The sequence below is a fragment of the Anthonomus grandis genome, chromosome 13 (assembly GCF_022605725.1).
Source record: "Anthonomus grandis grandis chromosome 13, icAntGran1.3, whole genome shotgun sequence".
NCBI classification, from domain to species: Eukaryota; Metazoa; Arthropoda; class Insecta; order Coleoptera; family Curculionidae; genus Anthonomus; species Anthonomus grandis.
In genome coordinates, this window is record NC_065558.1 from 17,171,970 (window position 1) to 17,199,151 (window position 27,182).

Consider the following 27,182-nt stretch of genomic DNA (forward strand, 5'->3'; position numbering starts at 1 on the left):
CTTTTATAATATTTTATTACCTTTAATGGCCTCTATGGGATCCGAGAACCCCTTTACAATCAAGGTATAAGAAAAGGTTGAAGCAATTATGGGAGGTCAAAAATCTAAACACCATAAACTCGAGTAAAAATTTAACGTCATTTTACGGATACGCTTGTCTCTAGTGGATTGGATAAAAATTATGGATAGGCTTGACAGTCTCACGTATCCGTGATTACGTACCAATGTGGATTCAGACTTAAAGCACGTACCCGTAGAATTGAATACGTTACGTAGCTATAAGTATATTTTCTACGTAACGAAATACGTAACGAAATACGTCGTACTGATCATTCATTGAAAAATTATATTCAGTTTAAAATATTTTTTATCAATAACACAAAATATATTATGACCTACTAGATGAAACTACTCAATTACATAGAACTTTATTACCAACAATAATAAAACAGTAAATAAAATTTTAAAAAGTTCATTTAAATTGTTATTAAGGTACTTTTCATATGTGCAGAACTAAAAAAACTAAGAACAATGAGTGGGTTAATGATGTAATTTATTCCGTGTATTGTAGGCTGAATATTTATAAAATTATTTTAAATATAAGTAATTGAGGTTATTTTTAATATATAATAATAGTAAGACATTGAAGTATATAGATTAATAAAAAATTGATAGTTTGATGGCATTAAGTTTAAAAAAACAATTATGGCAACAGTTTTGGTAGCCAAGATCTGCATTTACACGACTTCATCTACTTTGCAATCTAAATATTAAGGCTCTGTAATCAGAGTGGTCGTAGTTGGCGATGAAAGATAGGATATAATTGGATAGAAATAGCCATGAAACGCAGTCATAGATTTTTCTAGTTTATTTTTGATACATTACTTATATTGTGGAACCATTCTCAAAAACAAGTTGAAATTCCGTGTTTATTACTAAACGACTAAGTCTATTTGATGTGAACCATTCAGCCTTTCTATACAGCTCACAGCATTATATATAGATATTTTAGCAAAATAGTGTCAATTGTAAATTGAATGAAATATCTGCCATTGCTAGTATTAGTAAATATATAAAGACTTAGTATAAACACTTTTGGCAACCACAGGCAGCTTTTGTATTCTGTAAAGAAGATCAGCTTCCAGAACTTTGTCCAACTTTGAACTTACTAGGCCTTCGTCTCTTATGGTGATAAAGCCAAACCAAGTTACCGTTGTTGTACCTCTGGTTTTTGGCAATGAAATCATATGTGTCCTTCATCCCATTGCGAAAGGAAATGCGCACTTGACTATGAATGGCCATTTTTTACGTAGCTCATTGACATACAAAAACTAAAATCAAACTTCAGAAACTCATGGGAGTCGGAGTTCTCTTCTCAGCACTATTCGAGTCGGAGACTTCTGTGCTTTTATGGAGGGCCGCTAAGTCAGCAGAAACAAATGAAAAAGTTATCCCAATTTTTTGGTGGCTCTTTGAAACTACTTTGGCCAAATACCGATTATTGGTTCTATTCATTTGTTCCATCATATCATCTGACTGCGGGTGTAATGCAGTAGTCCTTATTTAAAATTTTGTCCTTGATGGTCTAAAGGTAGCTCCAAATATACACTAAATCGGAACATCCATTCTTTTATTAAGGCGTCGACGATAGTAGAGGCTTCCTCGATTGGTAGAGGGTATGCCTTAACCCATTTACTTTACTATTCCCAGGGTCTTTGATACTCCAAGATGTCCTCTTGTCACATCGGCATGGATTTTCTCTAGCAGCGCCGAAATCCTACATTTAGGCACAACGATTTATCATCTTTCCTCTTTGTCATCGTGGTCTATTTAAGAAAATATACCACTAATCCATGGTTTCACACTTATTTTAAAACATATAGAAGGATTTATAGAAAAACAATACGAAATGCTAAGCAACTTTATTAGGAAAATAGAGTCCATAACGCACGCAATAAAGCAAAGGAAAACTGAAGTATTATTAATGAACTAAGGGGTAATTTCTCAAAGTCAAGTGAATTTCCAATCAATGCAGATAATCTTAATCAGTTCTACTGCTCAGTAGCATTAACACTCAAAAAATCAAATAAATCCTCAAATAGATCCCCTATCGTATACTTATAATATCTCTATACAACAATCGTTTAATTGACACATACTGATCTATATGAAATCAAAAAACTGTTGAACGAAAAAAAAACATCTGGGATTGATGGAGTGTCCATCAGAGTTTTACAGAGTTTACCTGATAAAGCTTTGGGCTCAATGGTTCATGCTATAAATTTTTCTTTTGATTCTGCAACATTTCCAAGTAATCTTAAGGTTTCCCTTGTGACACCTCTCTTTAAAGGTGGCAAACCAAATGACCCCATAAATTACAGACCAATTTTACTTTTGCCCTGCTAAACTAAAAATAACATATTAAGAGAATGTCAATTCGGTTTTCGAGAGCGCACTAGCACGAGTGATGCAATGTTTTCATTTCTGGAGAGATTATGCTTGAGCTTGAATTATGGTCAGTTTGCAGCAGCGGTGTTCTGTGACTTCTCTAAAGCTTTTGACTGTGTCAATCATGGACTACTACTTGGTAAGCTTTCTAAATATGGGTTTAGGGACCTGGCTTTAAAACTCTTTTGTCAGACAGAAAACAGTATGTTCGGTCATAGGTTGAGTACCAGTTTCGAAATGTGTTTTATATGAAATCTTACTTATCGATGATCGGAGCAACATGGCTGTCATTGCCAGATATGCTAGTTAATTATGGTATCATTTACATTGTGGGTACATAAAGTTAGATCTAAGATTTAGCCTGGTCGATGTTATAAATGTAGGTTTGTACCTATATTTGCAATAACTCTGCTTTCAATTTAAGTAAACTTAAGTAAGGACTAAAGTTGAAAGAATTAGTTCATTATGCTCAAAGAGATCTTGATACAATTTACAACAAAACGAAAAAATGCAAAGTCTCGGTCGCAAAAACTAATACTTTTTGAAACCGAGACGTTAGTATTTATCCTTTATCCTAATAAAAGAAATGAATTTTAATTTTAAATATTTTGTCTCAAAAGGAGACGCCACTGGATATTTGTTGTTGGTAACACTGTTCCCACGTGTTGATCTGTCACAGATGTCACTATGTCACAGATGTCACTATTGTCTGTCAAAATCTAGACTGGCTTGACTCCGTCAGTTGTCAAAGTTGCTCTTTTCCGATACGATTCCGCAATGGGTAGGTAGTCCCAAATTTTATTTTTACTTAAAATCGGTCAACATCTTGAAAATTTGTGAGTATTCTTGTATAAAATTCTGTGAAAACTCATCGTTAAACATGCTTCTAGTAAATCCCGTACGTATTTTGTCAATAAAATGAGAAATTCAGTCAAAATAGTGTTTGAAAAAAAAATAACCTCTACTCAATGTTTTGTTGTTTTCCATGATGATACTATCCAATTATAATGTCCGATGTGTTGTGCTGACGACTCAAATAATCCCACAGCGATCTGAATAAACTTAAAAATCCTAAAACTTAATGTGAAATATCCGAGTAAGTACTAAAATATCCATATTTACTTTTAGGTATCAGTAGGGATCATTGGCATAAAAGGAGGGCCACTGGTGGCAAGAGGAAGCCCCTCCGTAAGAAGAGGAAGTTCGAATTAGGTCGTCCCGCGGCCAACACAAAACTCGGAGCTCGCAGAGTACATTATGTACGTACCAGGGGTGGAAACTTGAAATACAGAGCCCTACGTTTGGACACCGGTAACTTTGCATGGGGTAGCGAAGGAACCGCGAGGAAAACCCGTATTATTGATGTAGTTTACAATGCTAGCAACAATGAATTGGTTCGTACCAAAACTTTGGTAAAGAATGCTATTGTTGTGGTTGATGCTACCCCATTCAGGCAATGGTACGAAAACCATTACATTTTACCTTTAGGACGTAAGAAGGGAGCTAAGTTGGTAAGTAATTTTTTATTTTTCCATGCAAAATATTGTAGATCTTAATGAGAAATAGAACACATGTATTTTAGGAAACCTATTTTACTTTTTAACATATTTGGTATTATGAAATCATTTATTATAAACAAGTCGACCAAATTTCTCCTGGGATTCTTTTTCCCTTCAAAAATAATTTTCTTGTTAAATTTTCCTATGGTTAATTTTATATTCATTACAAGGTTTAAAAGTTATAAATTGATTGGAAAAAACTTATAGTTTACCTTCAATACTTTTCATAGGGCAAAAAATTATTGTTTTATTTCATTTTGCCATGTACCAACTAACTGTTTATACAGATTCGGCTAAATTATGCTATATTCTTTTAATTAGTATCAGTTGCAACTAGGCTTATTATTTATGTTTTTTTTTTAACAACTAACAATTGAAATCAATTGTTTGTTGTAACTTATATTAGTAAAGTCAATTTAAAATGTATATTGTTTTTGAATACATTGTTAATAGTTTATTCTATTGATATTAAATCAGAAAAAGATATCTTTTTTAAATAAGTTGGTATACACACTTCAGTGAACTGAAGATCCACAAACATGTTTCTTATTGAATTATGTAATACTTTAAATGATGTTTTTCATGCGTGTCATATGACTTCTGGATGATTATGACTAATATATTCTGATATTCCCATTTTTAACTCAAGGAATGTTTTTTGGCTCCTATGTATTGGTAACTAGTTTATTCTGTTTGTAGACTGCAGAAGAAGAAGCCCTTTTAAACAAAAAGAGGAGTAAGAAGGTCCAAAAGAAATATGAAAACAGGCAAAAATTGGCAAAGGTTGAACCTGCCATTGAAGAACAGTTCCAGACTGGTAGATTATTAGGTAAATTACACATTTATTTTGATTTTTAACTTCTATTTGATGTTTTCAATGATGATAAACCTTAGCGAGAACACATTCAAGTGATTCACCTGTTTTAGGAGTTCACTGTGTTCTGTGACTTGCTTGTCATAGTTACTCTGACCCCCATCCAATAAAGATCTCTAAATTTATATGAATAATTTAATTTTCGAAGATATCATGGAATTTTCTTTTTCAGCCTGTTTGGCTTCAAGGCCTGGACAATGCGGCAGAGCTGATGGTTATATCTTAGAAGGTAAAGAGTTGGAGTTCTACATGAGGAAGATTAAGTCTAAGAAAGCAAAGTAATCTAATGTAAATAAGTACAAATATATGTTTGTACTGTATTTATGTTGTTTTTTTTTTTATAATAAAAATTGTGGAAAATTGGATAATTAATTATTGAAAGGGTCCTTTATTGAGTTCAGAATTTTTTTCCCCAGTGGTCAACATTTATTTATAAATGATTTTTTGTGACTTCAGTATTTAGTTTTTCTGCGTTGTTTGATGCAGGTCAAATAAAACTTATATGAGGTAAGCATATCTTGTCAAGGTTTTGTAAACTAACTATAAAATTTGTCATTTGTGTTTAAAACATAAAAGAAAAGACAATAGGGACTTTATCATTATCTATATATATTTATTTGTTTCTGTTATTTTGGGTTCGGTAAATTCCAGAAAACTTAATAATTCTAAATTATTCACTTAAATCAATTTACTCAAAATTGGTTTGATGGACTAGTAGATCCACTCAATTTAAAGACTAAAATCGTTGATTGAAAATATGGATTATATTATCCAATCAACGGTAAAATTATGCCCTTTGTGTAGCTTAGTACATTCAAATAGAGGGTAAGTTTGGGAAATATTCTGATACTTTAGAAGTGAATTCAGCTAAAAATACCTTAATCAAAGTATACCGGGCGACAGAAAAAATGCAACACTTAATAACTTCTTTACTTTTCAAGATAAATGAAATTTGGTAAATCAATAGAATAGCTATAAAGGCATCTTTTGACATATTCTATTGTTTTCCATCACTTCCGGTTAAACAGGAAGTGACACATTCAATTACATGGACTATGGATATGACGTGGACATTTTAAATAGGCGTATAAACTATTTAAGTCAGAAAATTTATCATTTATCACAAGGATTCCGGCATTCTTCCTAAAGAAATGTGTTTGTGTTCCTACGAAACCAATACTGTTCATTTTTAACAAATCTCTGGTACTGGTTCTTATCCCACTCTCTGGAAGAGAAGTTTTTTAAAACCCATTTTTAAATCTGGTAGTACAAATGAAATTTCCAGTTATCGGGCTGTGTGTAACCAATCTGAGTTGCCAAAGCTGCTTGACTGCCTGGTCAGTCATAGGATTGCCTGGAGTTTTAAATCTTTATTTAATCCTGAGCAATTTGGATTTATAAAAGGCAGATCTACTGATGCTAATTTGGTGCTGTATGTCAACTACCTCTACCGCTGCTTGGAGAAGGGACTTCAGGTTGACTCAATATGTACAGATTTTTCCAAAGCTTTGGATCGGGTTCACCATGGGGGTACTCTTGCAGAAGCTTAGGGCTTTAGGTATTGTGGGGCCTCTTCTTCAGTGGAACTCGGGATTCATCAGAGGTAGAACCCAGATTGTTAATCTTGGAGGTACATGTTCCTCTGAAATTTTGGTGCCATCTGGGGTGCCACAGGGCTCTCACTCGGGCCCTGTTTTGTTTTGCCTCTTTTTGATTAATTTAGTTTGGAAACTTGAAAATTGTCGTGTGCTAATGTTTGCTGATGATGTGAAGCTATTTAGGCTTATCACATCCCTTTCTGATGCTGTGCTCCTGCAAAAAGACCTCAATTTGTTCTTTGATTGGTGCCACATGAATAGAATGTCCCTTAATATCAATAAGTGCCATAAGATTACTTTTTCTAAGCAAAGAAATCCTATTGCTTTTCTTTATAAAATAAATAATGTAGCAATTGGTGTCAAAACAGAGGTTTCTGACTTAGGAATATTTATTGACTCCAGGTGGTCTTTTAAATGTCACATCAATCAGGTGACTGGTAGGGCAATGAAAATGCTGGGTTTTATCCAACGGTCTACAACTGATTTGTCTTTGTTTACTTTTAGATTACTTTATTGATGAATTATTAATAATATTATTGATGAAAAGATTAATTTATTGATCTCTTGTTAGGCCCATCTTGGAGTATGGCTCAATTGTGTGGTCCCCGTCATATAACTGCTACATTGAGCAGATTGAAAAAACTCAAAATAAATTTAAAGGGTGGCGGCTTTTAGATGTGGTTACAGGAGACAGGAGTATTACTATCAGTGGGTCAGGGATAACCTGAACTTACCCACATTAGAGTCACGAAGAACATTACTCGACTTATGTTTTATGCATAAGGTATTAAATGCTACTATAGATTGTCCCGAGTTATTGTCTCTTTTTAAACTTAGGGTGCCTTCCAGATTGAATAGACAATCAGAAATATTTTCAGTCCCATTCCACCATACCAATTATGGCATTAATGAGCCAATTACAGGAATGGCTCGAAGTGCTAATGGTCTGTCAGGACAGATAAACTTTTTTGACTCTAGGATAACATCTTTTAAGGGGCAGTTAAAGAATATTATTTCATAGGGGCTTTAATTAATTAACTCATCTACACCTTTCATTGATTTATAGATAGTTTTGTATCTGAATATATATGTTTGTATGGGTATGCTATGTAATACTTTTGTAAATGGATTCCCTAAATAAATAAATAAATAAAATGCAATGAAAACTATTTTTCCGTGATTAGTCGATTAAAAATTTAAACTTTTAAACCAGTTGAACTGAAAGTGATGAAAAAAACTAAATATGTCAGATTCTCTTTTACCAATTCTATTGATATACCAAATTTCATTTGTTTATCTTAAAGAGTAAAATAATTATTAAGTGTTCCCTTTTTCCTGTGTCACCTGGTATATATTTCAACTTTGAAATGTATTGACAATATATAGTTTATTGTACAACGCTTTCATTTCAAAACGAACCACCCTTAATAACTTCTGAAAGAATTTAAAAAAAAACGTGAATTTAGATATACAGGGGGACGTTTAATTTATATAATATAATTATTTATACACACTTTGCGTATATTAATTGTCCCCCTCCCCTCTTATATAAAAATTTGAAATTTGGCACACATCCTATTAGCAACCTAAATACTAAATTTTGGTCCCTAGTTCATTTTACAAAACTCCAAAATAAAATTAAATAGAAGGGGGGAAGGGGTCATGCGCTTAATCATTTGTAAGCTCCCACTAATTGGTTTATGGTCCTAAAATATTGAGTCATTACTTCTACCCATAGCAAAATGGCAGCTTTTTAAAATCTTATTTTTCGCATTTTTAATTATTTTTATTTTCTTCACTACACCTGTTCAGGTGTAATTTGTAATTTCTATTTTTTGTCAAGGTCACATTATCATAAGTTATTAGCTACGTTTACAAAGAGGGTAACAAATATTTAATACTTGGGTCAAATGACGTCATGAGGACTATTTTTTCGGTGTAAACAGCACCGCACTAAAATTTGATACGCGAATTTGATGTTTCCCAACAAGGGTAGATCAAATTCAGTTTTTTTCGGTATACGCAGTCGAAAATCCGTATCAAAATCAGCAAATTCGAAGACAGGGATGGGAATTGTTTAATGTTTGGATTGGGCTATATGGAAACAAAATTTTAGGGCCAGTTTTCTATAATGGAAATTTAAATTCCGAATGATACCTAAATTAGCTACGAAGCGATATATTTTATGCCCTAGATGACGAGCTGTTGAATATTGTTTAGCAATTTTGGTGAGAACAGGATGGGGCACCACCACATAATGGTATTGCTGCGTCTCATTTTCTTAATCAAACTTTTCCCAATAAGTGGATTGGAAACCAAGGAGCAGTTCGCTGGCCTGCCAGAAGCCCCGATTAGTCACCTCTTCTTTGCTAAATCATGGATTAGTTTTTATTAATAATAAGCCGATACTTATAATTAAAAGAAAAAAATAAAAGCAGGTCAGTATTAAGAATTTTGTTTTTAATTATCGAAAATCTCAGTTTTTGCTATTAAATCGGTTGAAAATAAAAAAATTTGATACGTCATAGGTGTTATAAAAATGTAGTTCAACAAAATAAGGTAATAGAAATCCAGGTTTGTATTTGAAAAAATAGTTGAGGATGGTATCTCAAAAACAAAACGTCGTATTTTAATTCTGAAAACATCATTTGTAGAGGTGAAAAAGTGCACTTACCAAGTGTTATTTATTTTATTATACGATTTTAAATAACGTCGTAAAAAAATAAAAAAGGTTTTTCCAGATTTAGGTTTTTGTCCGGATATCTTCGGAACTATTCGACATTTTTTAAATTTTAAAACGGCATTTTGTTAAGTATCGAATTAAAATTAGCAACTTTGCCATAATTTAACCAACCTTGTATCTCTCACGGTTTCCGAAATCCCAATGATGAGGGTCGAATTTGGGCCACCATGTATTCTTATACTTAATTAGTGGTGGCGTTTCCAAAATTAAAGCAATTTACCATTAACATTGAAAAATTTGTAGCACTGAACAGGTGGCTATGAAATGCCATTATAATGATTGAAGTGCCACTGAGAAAGAGACCAATAATGCCGACTTAATCGGGGGCACCCTGTATAGGTCAGCTAGTGTTATCACCACCATTCTGTATAAAGGTTCTTTCTGCAAAAATGATTTTACCATTTTTAAATTATTCTTCACCAATTTCAAACCATGAAGAACGGAATTTAACATTTTTCCTTTACTTTTTAGTTGTCAGATTTTTTTTATAAAAAAATTTTATGGCATCAATCTAAATTAAGTATAATATTTAAACACACTTAATATTAAATTAAGTATAATATTAAGTGTGTTATTATTATGCTATACATACATATATTTTTATTTATATAAAGATAGATTTTTATATAGATACCGTAAAATGGGGAAACATTGGCCCATTTTTTTTCTATTATTTGGCTTATAATAAAATACTTGTTAAACTCTATGGTATGTAATTTTTATTTATGCATCATAATGGATGTTCCCATAGATTTTGTACTTCAGTCTGCATGTATAATAAATTGTTTATCAAAAAAATTTTTTTTTAAGTGGGCCAAAGTTACTTTGAAATGGGGAAACTTTGTCCCGTGCATGTTAATTAGGGTCTTGGGTTAATGCTACACTGAAACGTAGGGGGTTAAATTGATTTTAGATAAATAAAAGCTTAATAAAAAATACTGGCGGTTTTTCAAAAAGATAATAAACAGAAAAAGCAAAATTTATTTTAATGAAATTTATTGCAAATAATCAACACATTTGTTATTATAAGGGACAAAATATGAAAAACACTTCATCCTAATGCTTTGCAGAAGTATCCTACATCTATACTAAAAATTACACTTATTTGTCAACAAAATTGTAAATTTCTGAAACTTTGTACTGATTTCTCTTAGATCTTCCCAACTGTACAAAAATTCGTCCTTTTTTTCTGGCCACCTCCAAAATTTAATTCCTTTTTCCATACAATCTACTCTAGGTCCTTCTTCTGAAATCTTGATAATTTTTCCAGGATATTGGTTGGCATTAAACGTTACGAACACAAAATCGCCTATGTTTAAATGAGCACAACTTGGTCATTTAATATCAGGATTTTGAAAAACCTCATTATTCTCGTCTTCAATCAAATCAGAAAATGAATCGCTTAGATTATCAGATTCTAAATCATTTTCATTTAAAGAGCTCTGAGAAGAGCTTGAAGACAAATTTCGTCTTGGCTTAGCGGATTTTTGTTTTCAAGATTTAGGCTTGGTATCTGGGCTTATTAGGTCACTCGAACTTATGCTTTTCTCAGCAGGAACCTGCAATTTTTTTCTTCTCTGCTTGGTCCTATTTTCAGTTCCCAAATATTCTACACGTTTTGCCTCTATCTGTTCCAAAAAAGCTGAACCCATCATTTATTCACTTCAGTCAAGTTTTTTGGTAGGCGATCAAGTAACATTTGCTTATTTAAAGGATAAATCCCACATTTTTTAAAACCAGAAATTAGATTCTGGCTTTTATCTATTTCTAGATTTTGAATTAGTTCTTTAAGTAAGGGTGAAAACAAATCCTTGGGAATACTTGAAAATCTGGAACCAGATTTCGACTCTTTCCACTTGGTTAAAATATTTCGCCAAGCTCTTTTTAGTGGGGCAAAAAATGCCACATTCAATGGTTGGGTGAGTTGTGTTTGGCGGCAAACATATGAATCTTATATTATTCTGCTCACATAGTTGAATAACCCTTTCGCTTATATGCGACGACAGGTTGTCACCTAATAAAAAAACAGGTCCACATTCGTTTCTCACTTCCAGAAGAAAAAGATATTCAAACCAATCTTCAAATGTAGGTCCGTCAAACCACCCACTCTTGGAGCGGTTGTAGCGACTTCTTGGGGGGGCATTTTCTGTCCAAGTAGTCCAGAGATGCTCGGCCTTGTATACAACATAAGGAGCAAGGCATTTTCCTTCTGCATTGTCACAAAACATAACAGAAGTGGCATTTTTGCTAAAATTGCATATTTTTTCAACATACTTAGCCTCTCTTTTACAAATAACTTTTTTGTTTCATGGGTCGTCACTAAGATTGGTCTCATCGTAATTCCATATTCGAGAGTGGGGAATATTTTCTAAAGCAACTGCCAAGTTTTCCATATAGTTATTCAATGCCGCTTCACAAACTTCTGCTCGAACTCTCTTTATATTGGAACTAATTCGTTGAGCTAAGTTTTTATGACGCAGCAAGTAATATTTTGTCCAGTCATATCCAAGCAGATTATCTTTGAACAATGAAATACGGGATTCTTTTTTTATCTAAGTAAGCTTTAAAAGCCATCCGAAAGTCCATTGCAACTACAGGAAAACCGAAATCTGCTAACTTGATAAGATGTTCAAAAGCAGCTTCTTCCGCATCTGAAAAGCCTCGAGATCGGCCAATAGTGTTGGAGTGTTTGCCCTTTAATTTATTTTTGATTGTAGATCTAGGAATCCCATAAGTTGCGGCAGCAATTCGTTCAGACATTCGACCTGATCTTATTTCTTGTGAGCATTCTTCCAGTCTTTCAGACGTATAATTTGCATAGGATCGTGACCCAAGGCGTTTTTTTTGGGTGTCGAGGCATTACTAACCTTTCTGAAAAAAAATATGAATGTAAAATATTTGTTGCTAGTTGTTGAGGTACCCCTAAATATGGGTCAAAGTTACCCTAAATCATATTATCCATGACAACATCAAAAGGAGATTTAATAATATAACTAAAAAATATGTTACGCTCTATTTTATAGTCAACTATAACGCCAATATATTTACCGAGATACTAGAACTTTCCTAACAATTGGTGCCGATCAGAGTTTTAATGCGTAAGTTATTGAATAAAAATCGACGTGTCGGCTTCAAGATCACCTTTCTACTGAAAAACATAGAGTAATTTAATATTCGTTCCTCTATGCTGAAAAACACGCGGTCGCCGTCGCGCGGCTGTTAATGAAAGTACAAAAACGCCCTCTATCGACTGGAGTGTACACAATAGAGTTATTATTTACTTTTTTGGCGCTATTTTTAAAATAATCTTTTTTCTTAATGTGGGCCAAAGTTGTCCGCAAAGGGTTAATGTTTCCCCATTTAACGGTACCCTAGATATACGAAAAAAACATCTTTAACACATCTATTTTATTTCTAAGATTTTAACATCTATTATGGTTTTAAGACATCAGATATCTTTAATACTAAGACCTTAAGTTATACGCAAAGAACAGAAATAAAACAAACATTTCTAAAACATTTTTTTTATTTAGGCTTCATTGGGGGGGTTTAATACAATAATAATTTCTTTAAATTTATAAATCTTATCACATCTGGATGTGTCAACAATATCTATATACTGTGATTTTTTTAAACCAACATAATTCTTTAGCAACTTGAATTTAGAAATTTCGAGAAATGTAAACTATGGGGCAATGTAACACTTATACGTTCATATAGGCGGTTATAATAGCATAGTAAACGTAATATAACTATAATATAAGTTGTTAAAATGATTTTAAAACTACGAGAGTCTATCACAAGTAATTTATTTTACAAAAAAAAACGAAACTAAAAATATTGCATACAGAATATAATTATTGAAATATATGTACAGAAATCCGATATAGAAGCGAAGCCCTTCTATACCCCTTAAATAAGATAAATAAAAGGGTTAATAGTAATCAACTATAAGCTATAATGGGGTCAGTCACGATACAATGGGTTAAATGTCATAAAAAAAATTAGTGAAACAGATCAATCCAGATCACATACATATATACAGGGTAAAAAACCTATTCCTAAAGAAAATCACGAAATTATCAAAATAAAAACTTACGGCAACATAAATACGATCTAGGAATAATAAAACTAGTTGGTCTTCAAGAGATCGTGCTTTTTTGGCCTTTTTTTCAACTATTTTAGACCACTGTAGGGTATTAGAGGAAGAGATATCGTACTATATTGTCATTGTTTTAGTTACACTTAGCTACACCTATTGATAAGGGAATTTGATGTACCGGAAGTTCAAATTTTTGTTTTTTAACCATGCAAAAAGTCCATTGTTTTGCTCCACATTTACTTATTAATTTTGTTCATTTACTGAATTTTTATTTATACAGGGTAGATTTTTTCAACTGGAATATATATAGAAATATTTTTAAACTAAGAGATAACGCTTTAGTACATAATAATTAAATAAGCTTAATAATACCCAGCTAGCAAGGGCTCATCGCATTGACGTCATTAAATGGTGGTAACAGCAAATTACTGATTCGTTCAATAATTCGCACGTCAGTGGTTCAAAAATCACAAGATGATGACCTCAAAGTAAGATAATTATTTTTATGACATTTTTTGTCATTGGTATCTATTATCATAATTTGATTTAATTAATTACTTATAAATACATTATTAAACATATTATATCAAAAATAAAAATTAATATTTAAAACTTGTCCAAAGACTTTAGTACATATATGTGGCCCGACGAGCACTAATTCATAACATTTCCCGGGATTGTTTTTATAATCAATTAAAATATAATAATTGCAAATATATATGGCAACTCGAAATAACAATTATTTCAGAACCTAATTTAAGTTTGCAATAGTAATAGGTAACACAATTAGTGCAAGTCCATGACAGCGCGATAATAGTGAATAGAAAGCGAAAATAGTGAAATATAGCCCTGGTTCACTCAAAATGGTTATCCCTATGAAAATGCATAATTTTTGGCTACTTTATGAAACTTTAGGCCTTTTTAATAAATCCCTCTTTAATGGCGAGGAACCTGATGAAATGTCTGACAAGTTGTACCCTATGAGAGTTTACATTTTTACTGTGGTGTATACTAATTAACAAATTATTCTTTTACTTAAGCTTGGCATTATATCAGTAGCAATAACTATTTTAAAATATTTTTGAGAGTAGTTTACTGCCAGTTACATATTCTGTTTAAATTTTTCAAGTTTTCCATCATATTACATTCACATTTTTTCTTAAAGAGACTTACTTATGACAAAAAACTACAAGTTTACTCAAACGCTCAAAGTTATATTAAGATCAGGATTGGTTACATGTGTTTCGCCCCTAAGGCATCATCAGACCTGATGAATAGCATCTAAAATTTACATTTTCAAAAAAAAAGCAACTTTAAGATGTGAACCCTATGGATACTCGTGATAATGGCTTTAGGGGCGAAACACATGTAACCAATTCTTAATCTTAATATAACTTCCGAAACTTTTCACCAAACTTGTAGTTTTTCGTCACATAAAGTTATTTTTATGTTTTAACATCTTGTCATATAACCCATCATGACCCAATTATAACGAAATTTTTACGTGTCATTGCTAGCTGGTTAGATAGGTACGATTATTATTCGTTAATTAAAAAAAAACTTACTCTAGTTCATTTATAGTGACAGTCCCTCTATACAATTATTATTCTTTAGTATATTATATCACTGTCCTTCAGGCTGCAATACTCAAAAATTTCAACTAGGTCGCTTGAAATTGAGAACTCGTGGAAAAAAATATCCTAATTTATAGTGAAATTTCATTGCTAGCATACGGTCAAAATGAAATTTTATTATATAGATATGTTAGGCGTTTATGCTAAAGCTGTGAACAGTTTTAACCCTCAAAAGGGATACATTTAACGAAAGTATAGAATCGAACTAAAACAAAAATAACCGTATTTATCATAATTTTTTTGACAAATAAAACGGCTTTTTAAGACCTAATTTATTCCAGCTAAAACGTTAATTCCACTCTGTAGGTTTACCTAGTAATCTCAGTTTTTGATCTGATAATAATTAGGCGAAAAATACCATCTTAATTAAAAAGAGTTCAAGACGTATATTTCATTAACTTCCTAGTTTTTTTTTGGAAGTACAAGATATTTCGAATTGATAGTGATTACAGACGAACAGAAAAAGAGATAAATAAAGTTTATAGCGACTTTTAATTATTAAGGAAGCTCTTAAAAACAGGACCTTTTTTTAAACAAAATGAACCCCATCAAACCCCCTATATATAACCAAATCCAATCAAGTCCTTATTATGCAAACTAAGCCTATTCAAACTCGACTGCAAAGAGCCTCATACCAAATTTCCTGTGATCCTATATCTTACACTATTTGGCAGTAATTTGGTCACACATTCCTACCAACAAACCAATACAGGTCTACCAACTATTAATAGTTTATACTAGACCATACTACTTCTAAACTATAGTATGGGAGGCAAAAAAGTACCGGAATCGTTTAAATTCGAGTCCAATTTACTATGATGAGTGGAACCGTCGTGGGTCCGGGTATCGATGATTTTCGCGCGGACGGTGTCGCTCTTTTGTACCCGTTGCACGCATGATTTGTAATGAGTACGGGAGTGGCTGCTTCCGGAAATGCTGCTGGACGATGAGTGGCTCTCGTTAGCCACATTTACTTCCGAATGGCTGTGACGTAGCTCGCTTCCCGATTTATTCTGACGCGAAGAGCCGGAAAGGATCCACGAGTGGTAAAGAGCTTCTGCTGGGCTCATGCGACGTTTTGGGTTCCATCTAGCGTGAACAATGAAAGAAGATTAGTTAGGTACCGTTTAGCGAATTTATGTTCTTTCTAAAAATATAAGTTGCTTTCATAAAATCTTATTTACGAAGTCGTTAACAATTTGTGGAATATGAAGGCTTTAAGGCTCATGTATATTGTTACAAAGTTGCCTTACTATGGCGCTTTCTTGGCGGGATTATTCCAATCGATTTAAATTCGTTCTTAATGAACCCTCTTTTAAAATTCTAAAAATTAGCAGAAGAATCTTATAGAAATATAAGATTATAACTTCAAGGAAAATATATGAATATACCATCGAATCAGGTCCCCATTTATAGGATGATTCGACGGTAAGTTTGGTTTAGATAGTTGTGATTTGAGTACTCTAAATCATCAATAAGTAATTAGAAATAGTAAGTGATTGTAGTAATGAATAAAAGTTTAGTGTTAAGTGTGCTTATTTATTAAAGCCACGGGAAATACGTAACAATTGGTATATATTAGGAGTGCAGAAGCTGAAGGGGATCAGAAAAACGAATTTTTAAATTTTCGTAGCAAATACGAGAAATCAAAGTGCCCGAGATGGACCAAATGAATAAATTCAAGTCCGAATTTATGGAAAAAATGAAAGAGCGATGACAACAGGATAAACAAAAGGAGGCAGAGTGGCGACGTCAGGAAAAACAGAAAGAAGAGACGTGGCGACAGGATGAGGAAAGAACGAACACGAAAAGCATGAAAAAGAGAAAAGATGCCAGAAATTAATACAAGCTGCTTTTAAGGGCGAATGGGAGTCCAAGCTAAAACTGATTTGGCCTAGCCTGAAAATGTACAAATTCTGTACCACAGAATATAAAGCCTCAAACGTTTGACGGTCAGAGTTCTTGAGCAATGTACAAGCGACAATTTGAAGCAACCAATGGCTGGAATAATGAATATAAAGCAACTGCTTTGGTGGTAATCGACCTTGGAGTTGCTCCAGGCAGTACCTGTTTTTCACCAACGAGACTATAAGGCATTGGTCGTAGCCCTAGAAAGAAGACTTGGCGGCTAACATCGAATGCAGCTATTCAAATCTCGAGTAAAATCTAGACATTAAAAAGCCGGGGAATCTTTACAAGAATTTGAGGCAGATATAAGATGCCTTATGCATCTGGCCTACTAAGGAGCCTCTGGGTTATTCCAGGATGAACTTGCTGACCAATATTTCATAGATGGCATTAGAGATAAAGAAATCTTTAGAGATAAAGAGAATTAGAGATGAAGTCCTTGAAATTGAAGCTGCATATAAAATTTCCAGGCGAAAGATCAGAGCTGTTTCTATTAAAAGTGATGCCAATAATGATCTAGGTCTACAAAATCTAATTACAGAGATCATCAAGGTAATGAGGCAGCAAAGGAATCCAGCAGCCTCCTCGCCGCCAACTTATTTAGTGCTATCGATTTGGACGCACTGAATACATAAAACGCGACTGTCAAGTCCTGATGCGATCTCGTTCGCCATCCAGAGATCGCTGAATCTGGTTCGACAAATTAGAAAAACTAAATACCGTCAGAAATAAGACGCACGTGTTGGCTTGTGAAGATAAAGGCCCCGGAATTATCTCCATTAGAAGCCTGGGAAAATCGACCAAAAACCTGACCATTGAAGCGAAAGTTAATGAAAGATCGGTTACCATTACGGTTGATACAGGAGCAGCAGTGTCTCTAATAAGATCAAGCATAGTACGTGGACCAAAGATTGAGCCCTTTATCTCGGAGGTTGATGCACGGTGATTGGAGACTCGGCGAATGTTACTGGGGAGATGAAAGTCCATATCCGGTCTCTATTTTGGGAATGGATCTTATTAGATAGCACGGATTCTCATTCGACAACAGGCTAAATAATCTTAGATTCGGTTGAGAAGAATTTATTTTCTCCATTGCAAGTGAAGGCGCAGCTGCTGTAAGGGTTGTGGCAGCAAATTCTGTTCGAGTGGGTGATAATAGTGAAAAGATAATTTTTAGAAAATTGGAGAAAAATTATGGGAGCCGCATTGGATTGATCCAAGGACAAGAAAATGCCTGTAAATATCTTGAGACAAAGTCACTGGTAACATCAGAAGGTAACATTCCCGTAAGCATTGCCAACATCCTTGCAATGATCTCCGCGAGCACACCGAGATCATTGAAGAGCCTAATGGTAAAACTGGAAAAAAGGAATTTATTCTTAGAGGACTTAAATGGAAGGCATGCCTTGTTTACCTTGACGATGTTGTCTCGTAATGGGAAAAACTTTTGATGAACCTCTTGAAAACCGAATAGTAGCTTTTAACAAAATCCAGAATGCGCAGCTTAAATTGAACCCAAAGAAGTGCTCGCTCTTTCAGCCGAAAGTGAATTGTCTTGGGCATGTGGTATCATCAGAAGGAATACAAACTGAACCGGGAAAAAATGGAAAGCATAAAGGACTGGCCAGGTTCTCCTGATAAACATGAGTGAGGAGTTCTCTTGGACTCTGCACTTTCTACCGAAGGTTTGTCGAAAAATTTGCCAATTTTGCTGCCCCTTGACATAGGTTGATAGAACATAAATCCAGTTTTTAATGGAACACGGAGTGCAATCTCGCTTTTCGAAGGCTAAAGGCCGCTTTATGTTCCAGTCCCATATTAGGATACCCACAGCAACAAGGAAAGTTTATTTTGGATACAGATGCGAGCAATATTGGTATTGGAGCTGTGCTATCACAAGTCCAAGATATAAGATAAGAATATGCACAAGAGTTTCTGATTAGGAGAGACCATGCAGCTCTAAAATGGTTGTTGCAGGTGAAACATCCAGAAGGACAAGTCGAAAGATGGTTAGAGAAGTTGCAGCAGTACAACTTCAACATTAAACATCGGTCGGGTAAATTGTATAACCACGCAGACGCTTTATCCAGGAGACCTTGCCAGCCACAATGCAAACCTTGTGCCAAAGTAGAGGAACGGGAAAGTGTGGCATATATAAGAAGTCTTATATTTGAGGTTAGCGAAGGATGGAGTTAATACAAGATGCGAAGACCAAGATATATTACCAATTCTTCAAGAGAAGTAAAATGGCAGACCAAGACCGAGATGGAGCGACGTTTCGGACTACAATTCAACGAGTACACCCCAGATTTCAAAGTCTGCTTCGTTTTATCTTTTGTATTTACCAAGTGTTTTTTCAAAGAGGGTACAGTTTTAAAGGCTAGTGTAAGATTATGGTTATTTTTAAAAAAGTTTGAAAGTTGAAAAGTTTCTACCAATAGTCTAAAACGGTCATTATAAAGTAAGAAAGATTATTATCTGTTGGTAAACATTATAGAGTCGTTTTTACAAAAATACTTTATGAAGATAAGCAAATAGATGCAAGAGAGAGAAAATATTATACGAGAACAGGAGAAGGCTTTAAGGGTCATCAGGTTCTACAGGCGGTCAATGTGAATAAGCACTTTGATCCTTTAGATAAAAAGAGTGGAATTTTTTGAGAAAAATTTAAATAGGATATTATGTTTGAATTTTATGTTAAAATAGTATTTCCAAGTAAGTTAAATTTTTGCAAGTAAAAAAAATGGAAAATTTAAAATTTAAGAATAAATACTACATATAAATATATTTAGAAAACAAGTCTATTATGCTCCAAAATACCGGTGTAAGATTAAATAGGCAATTTAACTCAAAGCAAATGGTCTCAATCTATATTTAGTTCATTAAAGATGACACGTGTTTCGCCCACTAGGAGGCATCATTAGATCTACGGTCGAAAATGAAAGATAAACTACTGTATATATATATATATATATATATATATATATATATATATATATATATAAAAACCATTTTAAAAGTTTTGTTAATATGTTGCTAAGTTTGAATCATTCAATTTGTAAATTTTTATAAAGGATGTCGATTGGAAAAGTTTTAATGGGAATATCTTTTAAATTAAAACATTTAAAAGAACGAACTTTGGTACAAATATTTTATAAATAGGGGGAAGAACTGCCATATTTCAGTCATAAAGTGAGCAACCCCTTGGGCTTCATTCCTGCTCCTCAACCCCTAAATTTAAATAATATTTTAATTAATGCGCACCACCCCATTTGTAATACCTCAAATTAAAGGTCTTTTTTAAGTAGTATTCATCTGCATAATATAGGATCAAAAAAATTAAATAAAATTAGAAAAAAAAATTATTAATTAATTTTTATAAAATGCAATTTTATTAAATAAGATGCTTAGGCTAAACTAAAATACAATCTATTTTGAAACTCATTTGTACATTTTAAAACACTCTTCTCGAATAAATGCACATTCTGTTATAATTGGTTGCCGAAGAGCATCAACGGAATTTGCTCAGACCTATGTTTATGTTACTGGTTTTGCTAACCAGCTAAAAAAACAACATTTGTCGCTTAAACAAATATTTTTAAGCAACTCAGGAGTAATCTTTAATTTTTTTGTTATTTTCTCACAAAATTTAATTCTTCAGTCAGAGTCATTTTCACACAATTCCTAAAATAATTGCATTTCGTACGAATGAAAAAGATTTTGCCGTAAAGACATTGAAGGATTCGTAACAAAATGTCCTAACACTTCTACTTGTACTGCTTCACCAAGTACTCCACACCATTTTTTTGCTTGCCACCAATCTTGCTTCTTGAAATTTAAGTTAATAAAATTAGTGCTCACATACGCATTTATGCCTCATGTAAGTGTGACTTTTTTCAGTATTTCAACAATTGCAACGATTTTCAGACCCATAAATAAAAACAATTTAAATTCTTTCAGCTAAACTGTATACCATGTCCGATAGCAGATGAATACCAAAAATTAAATGTTAAACTTCGTTTGAAATTATGTTAAATTAACCGTTTATGTATAATATCTTTGAAATACACTTCGACAAACTGAAATAATTTAATTGAAGATAACTAAAACCTGACCCATTATACTTCAAGTATTTGGAGCAAAAAATATTCTTTGTACCTAAAAAGGAACGCAGTTCGAGCATCTTAGGAAAGCATTTAACAATCAAAATGTTTCCTTTATTTAACTTAGCTTATTTAATATAAATTGTTCTTTTTTTAGGAAATTTTTGTATCAAATTTTAAAAAAATGCCCAAATGAATACTACTCAAAAAGATGTTTAATTTGAGGTGTGACAAAAGGGGTGGTGCCATGTAAAATTTAGGGTTTGGGATGCATAGAGCCCAAGAGGTTGCTCACTTACCCCATGACCTAAATATGCTAGTTCTTCTTCCTCCTTCCAAATTTAGTATTTCTAACATTTTTGCGTTGAAAGATATTCGCATTAAAAATTTATGGGTGTCCTGCGAAGTTAGGGGCAAAATTTCATTGCGTGTTCTAATTTAGGTCAATTCTAGTCGAAAATGTCCTATAAACATATGCAGAACTATGTTCATAAAAGCAGTTGGCTCAATTCTTTGGCAACCAATCTCTTAGTCACGTGCTATTTCTTTGAGGCGATAATATTTTATTTCTTCCACTAATCAGTCATCTCTTATATGTTTTGACATTTGAAGACTATTTAATTATTTCATGGTATTTAGAACAATTTCTTTTTTACTTGGGCTTTGCACTTTTTGTATTCTTAGGCTTTTAAGCCCATTGCAGGTCATTATTAATTTTGTTCCCGAAATTTGACGTAATTTTTACGATAAAATATTTTGACATCCCTATGCCTTTACACTAATTTTGCTTGAATCTGTATGCATTTAACGTTTTTAGGCCATTGCCAAACATGAGCCCGATTGCCTCGACTAACCACATTAAATTTCCCTACATTTTTAATTTTTAGTTTCAAGGAGAGACTACGCTCAGCTAATAAGGATTTATACAAAGGTTCAATTCAAATGTTAGGAATTAAATATATTTCTTCGTCTCAGAGATTTAATGGTAAACCCGCTACTGAATCAGTCTGTCAAGCCCCTGCTAGTGCATAATTTAATTCTAATAGTACTGTAATGTGAACCACAAATACTTACTCTAAGCACCTTGAAACGAAATCTATGAAGAGTACGTCGCTACAACGTAGTACCATGGCGAGGTTCTTGCTTCCCGGTTTTCTCTTGCGGCCGTTCGAGTTGGTTATGCAACGTGGGTTTCCTCGAGAATCTAAAATAATGTAAATATCTTTAAAAACTAGTCTATATAAAGATTTTAGTAAACTCACCAAAAAATAACCTTCTTCTGGTTGCGATGCTAATGATATCATCTGGAGGAGTTCCTAGTACTTCCATGAGACAAGCCAACTGCTCCACTTCATTCTCTCCAGGAAACAGTGGGTAACCTGTATATAATTCCGCCAAAATACAACCTGAAAATAAATAATATTACTATCATGGCTTAAATAATCCAGAAATTTGTGCTAACCTAAGCTCCACATGTCAATGGAGGTACCGTAGGTCAAACCCAAAATAACTTCTGGAGATCTGTAGAACCTAGACTGGATGTAGGTGTAGACTCTCTGGTTGGAGTAGCAAGAACTTCCGAAGTCTATCACTTTAATGGAGCTGCTGCCTCGTTGTTTGAGTAGGACGTTTTCCTACGGAATGAGAATGAGATGATTAATTTTAGCTTAAATATAGGCACATTTTCTTTAAAAAATATTCTAGGTTGAATACTGGATTTCTTTAAATTAATCACGTACGGAAAGACATTGTATGGGTAAATAGAGTTGTTTGGTAGTGTTGTTACAAACATTAGCACAACGTTTCGATTACATATAATGCAGTCGTTGCCTACGTTGATTGGGATTAAGATTAATATTTGTATCTATTACGTAGCTACTCTTAGAACATTGAAAGGCCTTTGAAAATATTTTTAAGCAACCCAGGAGTAATCCTCAACTTTTTTTAATTTTTTCTCACAAAATTCAATTCTTCAGTCAGAGTCATTTTCACACAATTAGCTTAACTAGGTAGCTATACTTGCACTATCCTGCCGACATAATCCACCAGATGACGTGGCAAGTAATATATTAGTGTGAATATAGCAACGAAAAGGCAAATGTATGTTTCTTTTTGGTTGTTTAGATGGTCAAATATGTTTTATGATTATTTTATATTGGGTGAAAGATTCACCAATTAAAAGTCAATTTCAGCTAAATGTGAGATTCACACCTAGAATAAACCATACTTTAGTTAATTTAAAAAAATTAAACGCTTTTATTTCGGGGCCCTCGAAGATATAAAAAACAATGGTAAGTCTGAGAAACACGAAATTTTTTTCCAATGGCTAAAATACTTTAAAAAAATTGTCAAATACATGGAATATCATTTAACAAAATTAAAAATAATTTCAAATAATTGAAAATCATAAAAAATACACGAAATGGCTCAAATAAAATAAAAAAGTATTTTTATTTTTAAATCCTAGAATAAAAACAAAAATTATTTTAAATGACTAAAAAACATACAAAAAAATTCTTCAAATAACTGAAAGGCATTAAAAATTTATTTTTAATGCCTGGAGATTAAAAAATTAATCTAAATGTACGAAATGACCAACATTATTTTGTAAGCATTTGCGCGCATTGGTTACAATTTTTCTTTGAATGTTGTTGAATGAATTGAGATTTTATTGCACAATTCTCTTATTTTTAAAGTTGTAGTTTGATAAGCCTGGTTCTTAATAGAACCACATATGGACAAATCCATGGGTGTTATATCAGGCGATCTTGGGGGCCAATTTATAGGACCGTTATTACCAATCCAACAAATATTAACATGAACAAAAACGCTTGATGACTTCTGTCAAAAATATTATTTTTGTTTGGTAATCATGACAACGCAGACTTCAACTATTGTTACAGCCAACTAAATTGAATGGGTAATATCGATAAGTATCATAATTTAAAACTACATTTTTTAACAATTAGATTAAGGTTCATCGGGTTTAACACAAATAACTACTAGTTTAATAAACTTAAGCTTTTAATTAGTTAAATTTTAAATCATGAGGAAAAGAATAAGCATCTAAAAGTATTTAAGTTTTAAGCAATTAAAAAAGTCACATCCGCACTAAGGAAAAGTTCCTGATGATGGTTATTAATACGTCTAAATGTTTGGAAACGTATGAATGAGATACATCAATTTAAACGGAATAAAAAATGCTTCCAAAATAAGTTTAATAAATGCATACAAAAATGCAGGTTCGTATTTAAAAAAAGGTTGATAGCCGCTGCCAACATACCAAATGTCATAAAAAAATGATTAAAGTTTGTAATTAAAAGTAAGTTTCTAAAATCAATAGTTTTGGAAATAATAATTAAAATAAAATTTGGCATTTTTCCTAAATCACCCTGTAACTCACGAACTAAAAAACATTTTGCAACGCTGTAAAAGGATTTAGAATAAGCATCAAAATTGGCAACTTTTTTCTGATTTAACGGCCCTCGTATCTCCTATACTTTCGGAAATAGCAATAGTCACACATAGCAAATAGGACACCCTGTATTTCGTATCTAAGAGTTATACAAAAAATAGTTTTAATGGACGAAAGACAAAAACTGAGCCAGAAACCTTAAAGATGTGAAAAAGTATCTTCAATGCGTGAAAGATGTTAGAGAATAACTCCAAAAGCCTGAAAGTCATGATAGAATATGTGTAATATATAAGAGTTAAAAAATTATGCAAAATTCTTGAAATCAATTAAAAAGATGACTTCAAATATGTGAAGAATATAGGAACTATTATTATTTAAAACACTGAAACTGTAATAAAATAAAAAATTATTTCAAAATCCAGGAATAAAATGACAAATGAGACAAAATGACAACATTTTACATAAAATGTTGAATGAAGATAGGTAAATCTTCTTAATTACCTGGAAGAAGGTTAAATAAACTTCAAATATTTTGAATAAAAAATCTGTACAAATATAACAAACAACTCAGAATTCCAAACGACCTCAAAATGTCCCAAAAACTTTTAAAACTAAATTTGCTTATTTTATGGAATTTTTCGCTAGTAATGAATTTGGGAAAAATGGAGTGAAAAAATTACTTACACAAATATGTTAAATAAACTCTTAATTAATGGTTTTTACTTGTATACATACATACAAGTAAATGCCAATAATTAAGATATACTATTATTATTTAAATTCTCTCTAATCACTTCTTTAAGCCGGAGACAAAACAAAAAGTCAAAACCCTCACATTGAATTCCTTATTCGGAAATTCGAGTCGTCAAGACGGTATCGTGCTAGCAGAGTGGTAGTAATAGATAATAGCACATTTGATCACAAAACAGAAGTATCCCGTTTTACCCAACCTTCCTCTACCGTCCCCTATGATTTGTCTAGAGTGTTATATAAATAACACGTCGTCTTTTGAAAGCAAACAATTATTACCATATAAAAATATGATAGACCAATTCTTTACTTAAAATACTGTTTAAAAGGTAACATCATCAAATCAAACAAAATAAAGTTCTCATCGAAGTGTCGGGAATTGAGCTCAATAATTTTGGTCTCGCGTGGGCTTAAAACTGCTAGTCATAGCGCCGGAAAAAAAGCGGTCTTGTACAAATCTGGCCGACAACCATAATGTTTAATAATTCATAAAACAATAACAAATCGACTCGAGTTTATCAGGTTTCACACCCATAACGTTACGAAACACATTCACTCTGTGTTTGTTTTTTTTTTAATTTTTAATTCACCAGTGACAATTTCATTCGGAGCTTTAATAACGTCTGGCAAACCAATTAGTCCCTAAAGTCCCTGAAGCTTTAGTTAGGGACGACGCTTTGAATATTTTTGTCCTTCATTGGTCATTAAATTTGAATAAGAGAAATGTAAAAAGTGGGTCTTATTTTAACAAATCATGCTGTAAAAAAATAATTTTTAACACTTTATTATTACATAAAAAATTGGATAATAGGTTGGCGTAAGTGCGCTCATTAAACCCGGTTACGCCAATAGGTATAATTGAAACGAAACCGATTGTAAATAATATCAGATTATATCGCGTGTTGTAACAAATGTATTTATTACTTTATTATTAGTACCGTACCGGTGCACATCTTAAGAGCCTTACTAGGTGAAAATGTTCAGTTTCACTTTTTAATTGCTTTATTTCCAGGGCGTCCATTATAATAAATATGTTTCTGTTTAATTGAAAATCTAGAAAGTGTAATTTTAAGTGGTAGTGATCATTAATTTAATAATGAGACATCCGGATTTTTGTACGACTGAAATGATAGAAAATAATATTATTTCTATGTAAATCTTATCTTCAATGTCATATAATAAAATCTGTAAATAAACTGCAAAGGCTTTTAGGAAGAGTAGGTCTATTTATTTTAGGCCTGCAGGGGATACAATTTTTAATAATAGCTTACGTCAAACTATAAATCTGGCATAGCACAGATTGGGGCATTGTTTCTGAAAAGGACAATTGGCACTACTGTAGTTCGTAATATAGAACCTTCTTGTTTCCGCCTTGGTTCACTCCTAAAGTTCGTAACTTGATCATTAGAAAAAAGCATATTCGTAAAGAGTTTAAAATTAGTGGTCAACAAGAGTATTATCACCTTTTGTGTATTTAAGAAATCAAAATGTGAAAGTTCGAGAGCAGCCTGGTATCGACAGTTTATTAGTAAAATAGAAAATAAAATCCCAACCAAATCAAAGTACTTTTAGTGTTAAAATAAAAGAACATCGTTTTAGTCTTGGGACATTGAAAGGCTAGAATCAGCATTGCCGTGTAACTATGGGCAGTTTGTTTGCTTGAAACATCTCTGATGCATTGATGCCAAATGCTTATGTAGAAATGGCAAAAACACACTTTATAATATAATAAAAAATTGTCACTTATTTTGACAGGCGCAAAACAATACTATTCCTCTTTAATAAAATATGAAGCATTTATTTTTCATAAAATATGATAAGATACTCTATAAAGAAGTCAACATTCAAAGTTAAATGAATGTAGATTACGTTATATTAGAGAAAAAGACAACAACATCGCAACGCCGCTTGATCGATTGTTTATTCCACCGACACAAGTAATCTTTACCAGTGACGTCGTCAAAAAAAAAATTTCATGATAAATATTTATTATTAATAGATAATTTAAGGCCTAAATTATAAACCGTTTATAAACTCTTTAAAAGGAA

At 32.7% G+C, this 27,182-nt stretch overlaps 2 protein-coding genes across 7 annotated transcripts in view; one reads left to right on the top strand and one right to left on the bottom strand.

Moving 5' to 3' along the window:
* Positions 1-3,103: 3,103 nt before the first annotated feature.
* LOC126743506 (40S ribosomal protein S8) lies at positions 3,104-5,201 on the top strand. Its single transcript, XM_050450641.1, has 4 exons — positions 3,104-3,229; positions 3,577-3,959; positions 4,707-4,836; positions 5,054-5,201. The coding sequence occupies exons 1-4, from the start codon at positions 3,226-3,228 to the stop codon at positions 5,161-5,163; spliced, it is 627 nt and encodes a 208-aa protein (XP_050306598.1). The 5' UTR covers positions 3,104-3,225; the 3' UTR covers positions 5,164-5,201.
* A 7,859-nt stretch (positions 5,202-13,060) lies between these two features.
* The window catches only part of LOC126743495 (dual specificity tyrosine-phosphorylation-regulated kinase 2), a 178,482-nt gene continuing 164,360 nt past the window's right edge, over positions 13,061-27,182 (bottom strand). For all 6 annotated transcript variants that reach the window (XM_050450622.1, XM_050450620.1, XM_050450617.1 and 3 more), the window contains 4 exons: positions 22,432-22,603; positions 22,232-22,375; positions 22,044-22,173; positions 13,061-16,047 (listed from right to left, as the gene is read on the bottom strand). In XM_050450622.1, coding sequence (XP_050306579.1) covers positions 15,717-16,047; positions 22,044-22,173; positions 22,232-22,375; positions 22,432-22,603 — 777 coding nt within the window. In that variant the 3' untranslated portion in view covers positions 13,061-15,716. The remainder of the gene's footprint in view (positions 16,048-22,043; positions 22,174-22,231; positions 22,376-22,431; positions 22,604-27,182) is intronic.

Excerpts from the sequence above, each read along its gene's own strand:
- LOC126743506 (XM_050450641.1), top strand. Across the intron at positions 3,960-4,706 it reads GTAAGAAGGGAGCTAAGTTG|ACTGCAGAAGAAGAAGCCCT; the intron begins GTAAGTAATTTT and ends TTCTGTTTGTAG. Across the intron at positions 4,837-5,053 it reads CCAGACTGGTAGATTATTAG|CCTGTTTGGCTTCAAGGCCT; the intron begins GTAAATTACACA and ends TTTCTTTTTCAG.